The sequence below is a fragment of the Parasteatoda tepidariorum genome, chromosome 2 (genome assembly GCF_043381705.1).
Source record: "Parasteatoda tepidariorum isolate YZ-2023 chromosome 2, CAS_Ptep_4.0, whole genome shotgun sequence".
In the NCBI taxonomy this organism is placed as follows: Eukaryota; Metazoa; Arthropoda; class Arachnida; order Araneae; family Theridiidae; genus Parasteatoda; species Parasteatoda tepidariorum.
This window is the reverse complement of record NC_092205.1, coordinates 89,573,698-89,590,703: the sequence shown is the minus strand read 5'-3', so window position 1 is coordinate 89,590,703 and position 17,006 is coordinate 89,573,698. Positions and strand designations below refer to the sequence as shown.

The 17,006-nt window shown below is 30.8% G+C and overlaps 1 protein-coding gene across 1 annotated transcript; it reads right to left on the bottom strand.

Annotated features, from left to right (window-relative positions):
- Nucleotides 1-3,472: 3,472 nt before the first annotated feature.
- Nucleotides 3,473-16,445, bottom strand: LOC107438799 (uncharacterized). The gene is made up of 3 exons (XM_016051181.3): nucleotides 16,163-16,445; nucleotides 9,978-10,147; nucleotides 3,473-4,843 (listed from the first exon to the last, which is right to left on the bottom strand). The coding sequence occupies exons 1-3, from the start codon at nucleotides 16,287-16,289 to the stop codon at nucleotides 3,527-3,529; spliced, it is 1,614 nt and encodes a 537-aa protein (XP_015906667.2). The 5' UTR covers nucleotides 16,290-16,445; the 3' UTR covers nucleotides 3,473-3,526.
- Between the last annotated feature and the right edge of the window lie 561 nt (nucleotides 16,446-17,006).

The following is a 17,006-nucleotide window of genomic DNA, read 5'->3' as shown; positions in this document are numbered from 1 at the left end:
AAGCTGCAATAAGCAAGAGCCATTTTGAACTGCAGACAATGTGAGATAGTTGTATTTTTTTATATTGAAGTAGGTTATGAAAAATGAATATTGTGCGCTGAGATTCAGCCACTTTGACTAGCTCTATATTTATTTTTCATAACCTACTTCTTCATAGAAAAAAAAATTACAACTATCAAAATTTCTGATTTTCAAAATAATGGCTCTTAATAAATGAATTTCTTAAAATATTCTTTAATCTTTTTTTTTTGAAAAGATTATGGTATTACAGTAAAGAATTACTGTTATGCAAGTTATTCGGAGAGCTAGGAAATTTTAAAGACATTTTGTGATAAATAGTTCCAAAAAAACTAGTTGAACTTTCAATTCATAAAAACCTCAAGATACATGAGATAATGGACAAGACAGTGGGGAAAGAAGCCATTGCTCATAACATCGAGAAGACATTTAATCTTTCCAGAAGCATCAAACTGTGTCCAGAATTTAATATGCTATGTGCCCCATAAATAACCCGATATTTCGGAATGTTTGAATTGCAACATAATTGGGTTGTTGTAAATTCAAAGTGACAAACAACAATAAGGAATTATATGTTTGTAAGTGTTACATAATAAATTTTAAAATGAGAAAATTAAATGTCTTTCATATGTTTATGTATACTGATAGATTAAGAAATTATTTATAAGAAACTGAAATTTATTATTCTAATTAATTTCTAAAAATATATGTTAGGATGTCATGTTGAAGTTAATCGCTGAAATAATATATTACAAGTTCCCCTGTATAAAAATACATTTGCTTATAATGTAGTGCAATTGAAAAAATAATGCCAGTGATTTGCAATAGATTTGAAGAAAAGTGGCTTAACTATTTTCTCTTACCTTTGCTGATGTTAACACTAAATTAAGCTTTTAGAAAACTGATTAAAAAAAAAACGATTTTTAAAGAAGAAGAAAATATTTATGTGCAACTTATCAAAGATGTCAAATATATAAAAAAAATTATTTTCTGTCACTTCAGTTGATTTTCTATAACACTGTTAGTATACTAATCATAATTCTATANGTGAAATTTAAAAAAATATATAAGAAAAAATTTCCAGCTTTTCTTTAAAATTTTCAGGTTTTCCAGATTTTTATCCATATTTCCCTGATTTTTCCAGGTTTTTTCCAGTATAAAAAAAATTCCCTGATAATTCCAGGTTTTCAAGGTTTTCCAGGTGGGTGGCCACCCTGGTATACTAATCATAATTCTATAAAAGGGTTGGAAAAAAGCAGATTTTTCATTTTTTAAACCGGGTTATTTTAATTTATTTAAAACATTAACCAAAATCTTTTTTAGCTATATAGAGTAATATTTTGATATGATAAAAAATATATACATAATATCTGAAGATTTTAAATACGCTTATTTATTATTTCACAAATTCACCTAGCATGTGAAAAAGCTTTTAATACCTAGTTACTTTTTCAGTGCTGTTTTATGAAAATTTTTTAATGCTTGAAAATTCGTTCTACAACTGCATGGTTTGGGCTCACAAAAATTAAGAATTAATAACAAAATTTATAAAAATCCTGTTTAAAAAAGTTAAAAATTTTAAATATTGAAAATATTTGTTTATTTTTAAGCCAAACTGTGATGGCATGGGATACCATCACATATGACACAAGACCACCCCTAATAATCCACTGCGCCATACGAGCCTAGCAGTATATTCATGACAGTCTTCATCCATTCATGTCTGGGCTTCCAGCAGCGGTGTGATGGCTCAGGAAATAGAGCGTTCGCCTTCCAGTGAGGTGTATTGGATTCGGATCCCACCGATGGCTGGTCGATACTAATTACATGTCTGGTTTGTACCGACAACAGTGCTGACGTAAAAATATCCTGGATGATAGACAGATCATAGGTTAGTCTCCTTGCCGTCAGGCTAACAGTGAGAGGTTATCCTCTCCATGTAATGCAAATGCGATTTAGTTCCATCAATAGTCCTCCACAAAGACAAATTTCTCCCAATATTTGACCCAGAGCCGCGATGGCTCAGAGGATAGAGCGTTCGCCTTCCAATGCGGCTAACCGGGTTCGAATCCCAGTCGATACGAATTTCGTATCCGGCTTGCACCCACCACAGTGCTGACGTGAAATATCCTCAATGGTAGACGGATCCTGGGTTAGAGTCCCCTTGCCGTCAGGCTAACCGTGGGAGGTTCTCGTAGTCTTCCTCTACATGTAACACAAATGCGGCTAGCTCCATCAAAAATTCCTCAACGAAGGGAAATTTCTCAAAATACTCGATCTAGGAGTTCCCTTGTCTTCTGAATTGGGTTCAAAATTACAAGGCTACGGAGTTGAACATAAGTAGTCGTAAACCCAAAAAAATGGGTCAATGAAGGGGATAAAATTAAATAAAACAAGAAAATTCTCGGACAGACACAAGTGTGTCACATTAATGCCTGTACCACATTACCACCCTTCCCTGGCCTACTTGATCCACAGATGAGCATGTCTAGGACAGCCAAATTGGACAGTTTAGTGGATTAAATGGTGTTTTTAACGCAAATGTGAAACGAGACACTGCAGGAAATCGAAACTTTTAATGACCATTTCACCTCCTGCATTCGCACTACAGGTAGCCCCAAGAGAGTACTATAACTTCCATTTATTTGTATTTTTTCCTTCAATAAATACTTATATCATCTCTGTACTTACATATTTAAAATTCCGTTTCATTCTCTCAACTCTTTCTCAGTGCGCTAACTTTTATGGCAATGAACGTAAATGATGAAATGTGTTATGCATACTGTACATAGTTTGTTTTATAGAAGTGTTGCATTAATTTAGTAAAATTTTTTTTGTTTTTTTTAATCACACACTTCATTTTGTTATTTAATTAGTTCTTTTGTTTTGCTTCAAAAAATTAGAGTAATAGGACTACTGAAATATATTCTACTTAACACATTTTTGTAGCTCTAGTTAAAGTTAAATTTATAATTTTCAGTTGATAAATTAAAAGATCAAATAGGTTTGAAAATTGTAAAGAAATGGATTGGACTAGCAAATTCAACTAGTAAAACGTGGGGAAAAAACTCACAACTAGATTTTTTTTAAGGGGACGAATCCTGATAATAGTTGAAATTACACTTATAACAATTATTTTTTAAATTTCAGGTGAATGTTGACAAATGATGGCCTTTTTTTAGAAGGGGTCCAACCCCAATCATCATAAAAGTAATTTTAATCTCTTTTTGTTTATTTTTTTTTTGCAATAAAACGGTCACCAAAAATCAGACAAGATCTGAAAAACCATACATCCATTAAAACATAAGACCCTACATCTTAAAATGAACCAAATTGGACTTGTGCACAATTCAAACTAGGCTTTCAAATATCATGAATTACTTTTGATTGATCAATTTCAAATGTTGAGTGTTAATATAAAATTGAAATGATATATTCAAGAAGATGAATCAAATAACAAATAGAAGAAATTTATTAACATATCAAGAGATATTTTTAAACTATGTTATTACCAAAACTCGTGAGGAATATTGTCATATTCGTCATAATCATCATAGTCACCGTATTCATCATACTCATCGTACAATTCGAATCCAGGGTAATCATCGATATCGTAATCGTTCTCATCAGCATCGTAGTCCACTTCATAATCACTATATGAAAAGTCACTCTCATCCGCGAAATTTATCAGAATTTTCCTGTTGGAAGCTTCTATGGTCTGATTGAGCATGCAAATGTCATCCAGGCTTATATTTTCGCAATTATCCAAAGACAGACTTTTGAGTGAGTTACAGTTCAAGATAAACTGCTGAAGAAGGTCGACTCCAACGTCAGAGAAGTCGAAGTGCAAGTGTGATAGATTACAATTCAGAGAGAATGTTGAGAGTTTTGCAACAATGTCGGATTCACTGAAATCGCAGTAGAGCAGCGAAAGGCTCTCTAAATTGGGACTAGAATTCAAAAGCATCATCACATTATCCGTGCAGTGATAATCCAAGAAAACAACACTCTCCAACTGCAGGCTCTTCAATCGGTGCAATACTTTGGTCGACTTTTTATCCTTCAGCCCTTGGTATTGAACAGTCTTTAAGGTAAGCGCTTCTAAATTTGGACAGTTCTCCACTAATATCGACACCGATAACGAAAAACTATCTACAGTTAGAATTTTCAGATTCTTTCCTTTACTTATCAGAAAGCTATTCAACTCCATCACATCGTAACATACAATAGTAAGATTTTCGACATTCGAAAAACGAGCAACAAGTTCTAAATCCTCCTCGCTCGAAATTGGCACCGAAAGCTTCTTTATCTTTGGGCATCTTTCGGCACACACAGTCAAAAGTCTAGTTATTTCCAAAGAATCCTCATACGGAATAAAATCAAGACACTGTAAATTGAATTTTTCTGACACAATATTATTATCAATATCTAATAAATGTATAGATTCTATGGCATTGGGCAATTTGGGATAAACAACGTCTTCAAGAGTTGGTAAATTCTTTAAGAGAAAGGCAACATCCTCGACTGACACGTCCTCTATATGAGCCAGATTCATATACTTCAGAGGACATTTAGCTTGAATTTGGCCGTCGGGATTCGAGCAGAGTGCTTTGATTCCTTCACCTGTGACCGTAACTGAATCTTCAATGCTCAGCTCAACGAGGCTCGGACATGAAGAACTTATCAGTTTCAGCAAATCGTTGTCGCAGATGTAAGGAACGTTTATTTTCTTAACATTATTGGAAAGAGGGATTAATTTGGAAAATATAGATATAGAATCATCTGCATTTCTGTGATCATAATCCCAAGACAGTTCAAGTAGGCTCTAAAACAAAATAAAATAAATAAAAAAACAGTTATTTTGTGTTTGGAATTAAACACCATTAACAATGACATTTAAATAATACAATTGGAGTTAAGTTGATTACTATGTTTTTAAAAAAAATCAATTTAACTCTGATGTTAGATCGGAGTTAAATTCTCAATCCATGACAGCGTAGTACTAAGTTGCGGATGCTGGTCAGAAGTCTGCTAAAATAAATCCTGGAGTCTAATACCAATTTTTCAGAACAATGCACTAGTACTAGTGATACGTGGCACCACTCAAAAATTGAGGGCAATTTAGGGCTAAAACTGTCGTGTGTTAAAGCAGTCTCGTAGAGCACAAATAGTGTCACATATCTCATCAAGGTTAATTAATTAAAATTATTTATTTCTCAGCTGTTTTTTTTTTTGCAATAGTGATAGCTAAGTGAATAAAATTATTTTTTTAATAAAAAAAATTTTTTTTTTAATTCTTGAACAGTATTTTTAAATAATGGTCAACTACACCGAAGAGCCATTACATTATGACCACCCTCCATCTATAATATGGGCTCGCCCAGGCTTCTATGGTTTCTCGTCCAGGAACAATGTTTTCATGGGGCACATTAGGACCCATAATCCTCATAGAACAATCCCTGACGTCTGTAAACTACTACTTGAACATAGTTGCAGACCAGGTTCACCCATTCAGGGCAACAGTTTTTCCTGCGGGGGATGGTGTTTACCAACAGGATAATGCACCATGTCATAAGGGTCGAATCATTATGGATTGGTTCGAGGAACATTCCAGTGACTTTCAAGTCATGTCTTGGCCCCCAAATTCACCTGACCTTAATCCAATAGAGCATTTGTGGTCATACTTGTAAAACCAAATTCGTGCTGCCACGCTACCCCCTCGTAATGTGAGGGAGCGCTTGGTGAGCGCTTGGTACCAGATACCTCAGACTACCTATCAGTACCTTGTGGAATCAATGCCACGGCAGGTGCTAGCAGTTTTGAGGGCTTAAGGTGGTCCTACACGTTTTTAGCAGGGTGATCATAATGTAATGACTCTTCGATATATATACAGTACAGAACCCGTTATCCGGAAATCAGAAAACCGGAAAACCAAAAAACCGGAACGAAATTCGAGGAATTTTCCTGCCATTTCATTTTAAAAAAAATTTTTTTTCCTCATAAGATTTTAGGATTTTTCTTTCTTTTTTGAAAGATTTTTACCTTACTCTCATTTTGGAAATAATCATTAGTGTATTACTTCATCGTTTTTATCTTCTTTTTAAGATTATTTCCAAAAAAAATTTTTTTAGTTGGGTTTAACAATAAAAAAAAATGGCTTTTTGTAGCAATTCAGAAAACCGGTAAAATCAGTTATCCGGAATAGCGATGGTTCCGGATAATCGGTTCCCTACTGTAGTAACAGAAAACATTTCCCCCAATTTTAGCTACTAAATCAATTACATAAAATGCAAAACATTTGTTTTAGGCGAAAAACATTTTAATTAATAAAATAAAAATATGCTGTTCTTAAACTACCCCACAGAAGAGGATTTGTATTCATTTAATGCCATAGAAATAACAAAAACTATTCAAGCACACCATGAAATATAATTCAATAGAGGATACGACACCAACCAACCAAAATATGCTGTGACAGACATGACAAAAAAAGGCGAAAATGAATACAGAGAGTCTTAACAATATGTATACGTCTTACAATGCGTGTACCTCTTAGCATTTGAGCTCAAAAGTAATTTTCTGAATGAACTGTTAATTAAAATAAAAAGATATTAGATCAACAAAAAAAATCCAAATCTTATGATAATTCAAACAGGCAATTTAAAAAATAAATAAATAAATTTAACAGGTATTGCAATTTCAATGATTTAAATAAAATGATCAAAAGTAGTAATTTAAATAATCCGATTTTCTGAAAAATAAAAATCATTTCAAAACAGCAATGTAAAAATCAATGTTTTAGATCATTTGTTATTCTTTAGATTTTTAATTGTGAGAACAAAAAATATAATCCTTCTAATGTAGTAAAAAAAGCTTTTAACTTTTTAAGCTAAAGCTTTCTTAAGCTTTTAAACGAACTTAGAAATTTCATGTATATAGCGATTACTAAAAAAGCGAAACTATTTAGAATGCACAAGGAACGGATATGCAAAATTTCTGAGTACTCAAACTTGGGTACCTTATTTGACCAATTATTTTTGTAAGAAGTAAACCTTTAAAAAAATTCTTACATTAAAAAAGGGAAAAAATTTTCAGTTACATTTTTTAAAAGATAAATAAATAACAAAATAAAATTAATAATTGCAGTTAGAAAAAAAAACGCAACGAAGTAACTCTTATCTCTAATAGTTAAAATACTCTCCTCTAAAACACAAAAAATCTTTGTTTTCCATATTAACTTGACACTTACTTATAAAAAGGCCGACGGAAGGAGCAAGCAATCTCCCAGAGCGCCGGATGACGAGAAGCTGAACGAGAGCTCTTAAATTAATTCCCTTCTTTTTAAAAAAAAAAAATATTGAGCTCTGGGAAAAGCGCTCGCCTCTTAATTAGGCGACCCAGGCTCGAATCCCGACATTGGCTGGTTGTTACAAATTTTGCTCCCCGGACAGACAAGATTGACATAAATATCTTCAGAGGTAGATGGATCATGAGTTTCAATCCCCTTGCCGTTGGACTAACCGTGAGAGGTTTTTGTAATTCTCCTCTCCATGTAAGGCAGAATACGGGTTAGTTCTGTTAAAAAGTTCTCCACGAAGGCTAGTTTGCCCCAAAGCCTAATCTAGGAGTGATTTTCTGAGAAACCAAAGACTTCTTTTTCTCTACAAATATTTACCAAAGACCGGGGATGCAATAACTTCTTTTATCGTCTGATTTATTTAAACATTTACTTTGTAATTTCCGTTGCACGTAAGTTTCTATTTATTTTTTGTATATAGTTTCATAAATCTATATTAGTCTGGGTAGAGAATATTCGAGGATAGTCAAATCAGTGAATGAGTTGATAAATGCATAAAAATTTTAACTTATAAATTGTGTTATTAGCAATTTACGCCAACACTTTTTCATTTTTTAACAATAACTTTTAACAAAATAGTGACACGGTATGGTCAAATGGTGACTGCTAAGTACCTTTAAAATAGTATTTAAGCACGTACGATACTTTAAAATTTTATGTTAAGCATTAATGCGATTTGAAACATCTCAAGTGCACCGGAAACCACCAAGTTGAATATAAAAATGCTATGAAATTACCTAAAACGAATAAAAATATATTAAATTATAGATCTTGGAAATGTTGTCTAAAAAGCACTTAAAATTTGTAAAAGCACATTAAATGCACATTTTGTAATGCAAATTAAAATGAGCTGATTTTTTCTCATTTATATGAATTATATTGCGACATGGAGGCACAAAAAATTAATCTGTCTTCGGAGACTGAAAACACGTTTACTTTATTAAATTTGAAAACAAGTATTTGAAAATATCAAAATAAATCTCATCTTAAATTTAAAAACTGCTCTTTTCATGTCAGACTATTTTAACTAGAGCTTCTTTTTTCTTCCAATGCAGGTACATTAATTGAGCTTTATTATTAAGTGAATTACGTTTTCTTTTTATTTAGGATGCTAAGTATTTAGTTTTAGTATATGAAAGTAAACAACTACTTTTATTTACATTTCATTAACATTTCTTATTTAATTTTTAAAAACTTTCAGAAAATAATCTAAAGCTAAGTAAATCTAAACTATTTGAATTTTTGGACTTCAGACTAGGGCTGAGAAATGATCTACTAACGATGAAAAAAATGCTTGGGGCACAAAATATTGAAAATTTCTGTACTAATTGTTATTCGCTTTGTTCATATCTATGTTTATTAAATCAACATTTAGATTTTATTATATTTTTGATAGAAATATTGCAATCAAAAATATCAAAAGTAATTTTCTACAGTGTTAAGACTACAACAGCGAGACAATTCAAAGAAGAAAAAATTTCCCTTTGAAATTTAGATTTATTTTCTAAGATTGAGTTAAGGGCGCCATTTTTTCTGTCTCGCCTGCGGCGTGAAAACGTCTTCAATCAGCACTGCTTATAAAAATAAGATGAATTAAGAAGAAAAGAAACACAAACATTAAATCACATAACATATGTAAATAAGTGAATAGTCCCCAGTTACATTCTTTTCAATAAAATTGTTAATTCAATACATTTATTAAATAGACTTAAATATGCAAAAATTACAAAGTGGGGAAATTTATTACGTACAAAAAAAAAAAAAAAACTTGAATCAAAAAATTTCTTTCCAATTTAAAAAAAAAAAAATCTATATTTTTAGAATAAATGATAGGGTTCAATATTTCATTATCGCTGTTCCTTGTCGCCAAAGAAATCAAAGAAAGGACACAGCTCAGTTACAAGCCGACCTTATACAGGGCACGTAGCCAAATCTGTCAACAAAAATAAGCACCTTTTAAGTATTTTTTAAGCACTCAAAAAATATTTTTAAGCACTATATACATTAAAAAAATGCAAAATAATTTTCAAAGACTTTAGATGATCATGATAAAATAACTATTTTATGACAAAGAACACTTTTCATGACTATATTAGCCACCATAAAAAATCGAGAGATTTTTCAGTTCGATTTCAGTTGGGTGGAAAATAAAGTCTGAAATTGAGAATATCTTGCAAAATGCAGCACATAAGAATGCAAGAATTTCACCAAACTCAGCTCAGTATATGCACATGCAGACCCGCAAGTATTTCTTTAAACATGTAAAATTATTGGCGCTTTCATGTGCCACAGACCCACGGTACGTCGAAATGCATCGTTTGAATGAATTGTAAAAGCGTTGAATGGAACTATGTGAAAACCACGCTTTTGCCTAATACGTGCCGAAAATCGACATGGTAAAGAAGAAAAAAATCTCATTTTCGAAAAGGGAAAATTAAGCATTTTTTAAAAATACTCAAGAAAAAAAGCAACTTTAAGGGCTTTTAAAAAACAAAAATCGAAAATAAGCACTATTTAAAAACGCTATGCACCATGTTATAACATAAAATTAATCAATGAAAACAAACATTCTAATTGATGTTTTTCACCTGTAACAACTTACATGAGCAATTGGAAGAACTTTATCAAGAATTGTTTCATTAGTAGAACAGCTGAGCAAAATCCCAAGATCTAATTTCTTCAGGTTTTCATTTAACAGGAAATCAAAATGCTCTTCCTTGAGTTCTTTATTTTGTTCCAAGTCAAAAAACAAACTGCGTGTATAGATACGTTCTGCAATGAAACAGTTTAGAAATATTAGTCAGATTATAATTGTTAATAAGATTTAGTAATAATGCAAAGTAAAAATCCTTTTTCTAATTTTTTGTTTCTTATTTAATCATTTTTCTAATTTTCTCTTAAAAGCATGAGTTGGGGGTTCATTCTAGGAAAAAAATATCAGAGTTTCTACAAGTTTTTCCATTGGTAATTCAGTAAATAGTTAGGTATGTGAAAAAAAATATTGGTAGTGAAAAAAACAGGGTTGCCACTTATATCTGAAAAAAAATTCCCTGTGTTTTCCCTGCACATATTAGAAACAATATCAGGATGAGTAGCCAAATTATTCAACAAAAAATAAGCACCTTTTAAGCACTTTTCAAGCACTCAAAAAATATTTTTAAGCACTTTAAAAAAATATCATAATTAGGCAGGGTTGGAAACATAAGCTACGTACTGACAATCAGGGTGTAAATGATTTTAATCAAATGATTAAAATCATGATTTAAATCAAATGATTTTTTTAAAAAAATCACTGATTTTAATCAAAAAAAAAAAATTTTGTGTATAGTCTTGAACATTTTTTGTATATTTTTCTAAGTTTCAAACATAAACAAGTAAGTAGACTGTTCTATATATTTCTCAGATCTCACTCATATAATTCAACATTTCTACTTTCAATGTGACTCATTTGCTTTTAAAAACAGTTTACATATTATATTTATAGTTCATTGAACAGTTTACATATGATTACAGCTATGATAGCAGCATGGAACATTACAAAACAAAAACAACAACAAATTATTATTAGAATCTGAAAGATTCTAATAATAATTGCTGCAAAAATTTTTTTACTAAACGATATGAAAAAACGTTAACACCAGCTCATTTCCTAGCTTACCTCTTGGATCCTAATTCTGAAGTACAATGTTTAACACTAAATGAAAAAGATCAAGCTGTAAACTTTGTTAAAGAAAAGTATGGAGAAACCTCCTTATTAAGTATTTTGCTAAAATTCATTGTACGCTCTCCTCCGTTTAATGGAACTTTGTTTGATAAAGAATCTCTAGAATCTTTAAACATCTTGGAATGGTGGAAATCAATTGCGCTTCTAAAGAACTGTGTAGGTCAAAAAGAGTTTGATGCAATACAGTTGTTATGTACTGCAAAAGGAACAACTGCAGGGATAGAGAGGATGTTTTCCACTTTTGGACTTGTACATACTAAACTACGGAATCAATTGGGTGTAGAAAAGGCAGCTAAATTAGTCCTTATGTTTAAATCTTTAAATAAAACTAATTAAATGATTGTTTAAATAATTTGATATTGTAGATGTAGAATTAATAATTATCACATATTGTTTGATAAACAATTTCTTTCTTGATTTGTAGTTTGAAATCACTTTGTTATTGTTTATTTCTTATTTCACCTTTTGCTTTTAAATTATTAAGAAATATTTTGTTGATAATGGTTAGTAATGTTTATTTCCAATGTATACCATAAGTAACAATAGTAATACAATACAACTTTAAATCTATGGTACACAAAATTGATTATATTCCATAGAATTGAAATTATAAAAAAATCATGATTAAAATCAAAAAAATCCGATTAAAATCAAAAAAATCCGATTAAAATCAAAAAAATCCGATTTTTTTGATTTTTTTAAAAAAATCATGATTTTTATACACCCTGCTGACAATACACTAAAATAGATTGGGATTGAATTAATTGTGAAAACGTTGAATAGAACAATGTGAACTGTGTCTAATTCAAAGTGAAAATCAATATAGCAAAGGAAAAATCTCATTTTTAAAAAGGGAAAATTAAGCACTTTTTAAAAACACTCAATGAGCGTGTAAGCTATATTGGGTAAACTATAGTTATCAGTTTTAATTGCTGTAAAAACAGCTAAACATACTTAAATAATGCTATAGTAAATGAAATAGTTAGTATAGCTGAAATATCATGGTTAAATATCCCATAAATTACGTTTTGAGTGGTCATCATTTTTTAAAAGACAAAAATAAGTAACAAAATTCCTTGTATTTTCCCAGTTTGTAAAGAAAAAATCAAAATTTCTTGCATTTTCCCTGATATTTTAGGTGATTTATAAATTCCCTGTCTTTTCCAAGTTTTTCTTGTTTTCCCTGTGGAGTGGCAACCCTGTTGTTTTAGAGGATGGAAAATCTTAAAGAAATAAAAAAAAAACAGCTGAAAACTTAGCTATATTATTGGTATGGAGTAAAGGGAAAAAACACTACAATAGTTATCCATCATAAATATTTTAGATAAATAAAACAACTATTAAAAAAAAAATACTAAACCAAACTAAAGTTGAAAAAAAAATGAAAAATAGAAGCAAAGAATTCTTAAAATGAATCTTTAATGCTAAAAATAATATTTTCTGAAAGAAAAAAAGTATCCATGAAACATTAAAAGAGATATAGTCTATTAGAAAACTCTTCTAAAAATGTCATGCTATTATAAAAATGCCCATAAAAAAATTTTTATACACAAAACAGTAAAAATAAAAATAGATAATTTTTGAATGAAAAGATTAAAATTGAGCATCTGGCTACAATAAAAACAAAATCTAGCATCTATCTACATTCGCAACAATCAAAACAGAAAACAGCTAAAAATTTTAAAAAAGGAAAACAAAAGTATTCTCAATATTTAAAACAAAAAGTGTTGAAAAAATAATGAAATTGGCTAGCATGAAAATAAGCTGTACAAAGAAAATAAGCTGTACAAAATGTGTGGTCCAGTATATAGTAATCTATTTGAAATTCTTCAAATTTCGTTTTTACCATTTGTCTTTCAGAACAAAATTGCAGAATTTCAGAACAATAAGCAAGTTTTAGAACTATTTTTATAATGCATAGTGAAAAATACGACTTCAGACAACTCTTTATTAAATCAATTCAAATTTCGAAAAAAAAAAAACACTGTTGAAAAATACTTTACCGAATATTTGGTCAAACATTCAGCCGAATATCAGGTCAAATATTCAGTCATTTTCAACAATTCATAGCAAAACACCGAATATTCAGCAAAAACACTGAATAGAGGACGAATATTCGTTACATCCCTAATAATTATGGCACAAGTTCGAATCGCTGATTCAAGAAATCACTTACACACTCAGTTTGTGCCAATATCCTCGTTAATCTATACAGTGTTTAAATCTTTCTTTAGACAGCTATTGCTACAAATTCTCCCAAATTTTAACGAAAAACATACCTGGATATTTATACAACTTTATAACACCCAAAAGTCAAATATCTTATTTGATAACTTATTTGATTATTTACTTTTAATGTGACGATTTCATCATTTTTTTAAAATTGCTTAATGCTACCTATTTCCATAGTTTTTAAAATTACGGTTAATTTCTAAGTTCATATTATTTCTACACGTAAAATATGAATCGCGCATTGAAATAATCACTTTTTCGACATGCCAAATTTATTCTGATAGTATCGTAAATACATGTTAATGCATTTTCGGCTTTTATTGATATTGGTTTTAGGGTTGGCACGGTATTTACCATGTGAAGTTTTTACCAGAATTTATCATGGTTTCTACCATCTAGGGAAAAACTTGTTTTTTTTTTCATGGTTAAAATAAAAATTGTTTTTCTCTAGAGTTTTAACTACGCCCGGTGGCTGAGAGGTACTGCTTTGTGCTGTCATACCACAGGTCCCTGGCTCGATCCTCGGGCCAGGCAAGGTTGACTCAGTCTTTCATCCCTTCAGTGGGTCAATAAATGAGTAACAAGCATGCTTGGGAACTAAACATTGAGGGTTCAGCGTTCGGCTGACCACCTGACCAGAACATCTGCTCCTGCACCCCAGAGCCCAAGGTCAAGAAAACTGAGATGGGCACAGTAGGCCTTGGCCCTCATGGGCTGTCGTGCCTCGGAGTTTAGTTTAGTTTAGAGTTTTAACTGTTTTTAAAAATAAACATATTTTTTCCCATCTTCAGAAAAATTTCTTATTGTTCCTGATACTTTTGTGAACATCTTAAAGCATACTGCAAAGCTTTTTGTGAACATTTAAGATAGCACGGAAACAATAGAAAAATAGTCTTGTAAGCATTGCAGTAGATTCTCTGATCATTTAAGGAACTAACGTTATAAAAAAATTTCCTGATATTCCTAATAAAAAGTATATCCTAATTTGTCCTTCATAACAATTTTTAACTTTTTTTTTCTGTCATAGAAATTTTTAATGACTCCTCTATATTACAGTGAAAGCTCAATTAAATGAGTATGGCAAATTATGATATCCCCCTCAAAATGATAATATTAAATGTACAAATAAATGCATGTTTATAACAAGTTAAAAATTACTAGGCATTTGCTAATACAACAATTTATATTTTCAGAGGAACCTTTTTCAATTTTTAAGTGAGCAATATTGCTCTAAATAAAGATAAATAAAAAGACTTTTTTTTTTATCAATAAAGAAAAATTAAAAACAAACATTATTTCACTTCAATCTTAACCGACATTTAGGTCGGCGACCACTGGTTGTTGTAATTCCTAAAACAATTCCTCTCTGTTTTATGGAAATTCAGCTGCACACTTCAAAAGTATATGCCCCTTTTGTCGATTAAAATCGATCATGTTGACTATTTGCCGCTTAAATAGCTAACTATTACATTCTATGTTATTAGTGTTGGTGAAGTTAAAAGCCATTGCACTTTATTTCATTTTTCCTTGCATCTTGCAAAGGCTGTTTTGGCAGTTCGTTATTAGTAACTAAATTGTTTTAGTTTTAATGAAGATTACTGAGGAAAAACATAACATCTGTGTATTAAAAATGTGCATTTGCTTATTACCACTTTTTTGACTATCGCCCTATTTCATATACGAGGAGACCATGAAGTATAACTTTTCAATTACAATTTAGCAGACAGCTTCCATCAAACATTTGTCCATTAAACACTTAATTGCAGAAATACAAGTATATAAATGTAAACGTAATATTTAATAATTCTTAATACAATTAGCTTTGGTATGGATATATTATATATTCCTATCAGTTCTAAGTAACTGGTATATCTGTAAATAAATAAAAAAGAGTTAATAGTATTTACCATGTTTTTTACAGGTAAGAACCTACTAGTTTTTACCATGTCCTGATAAAAACTGGTTTTTCCCTGGTAAAAACCCAACCCTGATTGATTTTCACATGATTTTAAAATATTCTGATATATTTCTGACTATATGGGAAATTGAAATAGAGCAATAGAATATTTAATTTTTAACACAACGATTCTATTGACTTTTTGGCAATTATTGCTATTGATTTCACTCAGTTGGTATACACAGTTTTTTTTGGTATACACAATCCCTTTGATATTTTTGATTAATAACATTTATATTTGTAATAAAAAGTACTTTGCAGAAAGATATTAGTGCTAAAAAGGTTTGTCGCAGAAAGCCAGAAAAAATTCTGCCACATGGGCTCCAGAGAAACTAAATATATATAAGAGAAGGGGACTAACTCCAAGGGTGTAAACTCATAACCAACCCTGGGCAAATCTCTTCATGTTTCTCTTTTCTTCAAATTGCAAGTTTAAAATCCAGTTTGCTCCTTGGGGATAGTAATTGGCATGACAAATCATGATCCGGAAATATCTCCTTTTTAAACATGTAACAAAGATTAAGTAATGTTTCATCAAAATAAACAAAACAAACTATAATAGACATGAAAAAACAAAAACAGACATGAGAAGATAGGGAACATTTCCGTGTTGTATAATCACCAGAATAATCCCAATTCCGCAGCAGAATAATCACCAAGACTAGGCAACTTGCAAGCGAGGAACTGAAAATAAAAACATCACAGAAGGGGAAAAAATTTAAAGTTTTTAATTCATTTGACGCCTTGGCGATTGAAGTTGGCACGACAGATCACGATACGGATCCCCAGAAGATATTTTAAAAAATGATATATAGTATCATAATAATATATAGTAGTTTATCAAGACAAGTGCATAATATATTTAAAGACTTACGCAAAAAAAATAAATTCTTTGTTAAAGTTTCATTTGTTGTATGCTTATAAGCTGCTGTATAACGGGAAAAATGCTTTCTAATATTTTCAAAGCTTAATTCTTGCAATGATTTAATATCAGAACTCATTTTAAAATTCAAGAGGTAGATATTTTGTTATTTACTTTACTTAACTAGCTAAAATATGATATACGCTTATGGCTACCTATTTTTGTGATTCTCTAACACTAACTGTTCCATGGATAAATAAAAATTTTAACGTGGCTTAGCAGCCACTGCTAAAAGCTAATTAAATTGATTCTATTGAATAAATTTATCATCGTCATCGCTTAATTATTGTTCATTTTTACTAAATTTGGCAGCTGCAGCCTTTTTTTTTTTTTCATTTAAAATTACATATTTAACAATGTTGAGTTTTTTTAATGGTTTTTGAGTTTTAATGAGTTTTTTAATGGTTAACAATCTCGAGCTCGGCACCTAGTCTAGTTCCGGTTAAAAAGTTTGCAGCTGCTTACTACATGTTATTCTGATAGGCGATGTTTTCAAACGGATAATTTTGTTTTCAATAAAAGAAATAAATTAGATGATTTCTGATCTCAATTCCGCTCCGTAGAAAGCCATGGATTTACGAAATACACGTGGTGTTTTTACTATAGACTCATGAAGCAGTAAACATAAAAGTGACGGATTTTACACGGATCTTAAAAAAGTTCATTAAAGAAGAAAACGTAAAATAAAATCCCTCTGATGTGGGTGCATGGGGAAACTGCTCCTGCCTTAGTCAGGCTCTGTGAACACATTGTGAGCCAAATGGCTCCAAAACACATTAAAAAGTGTAACCTGGAA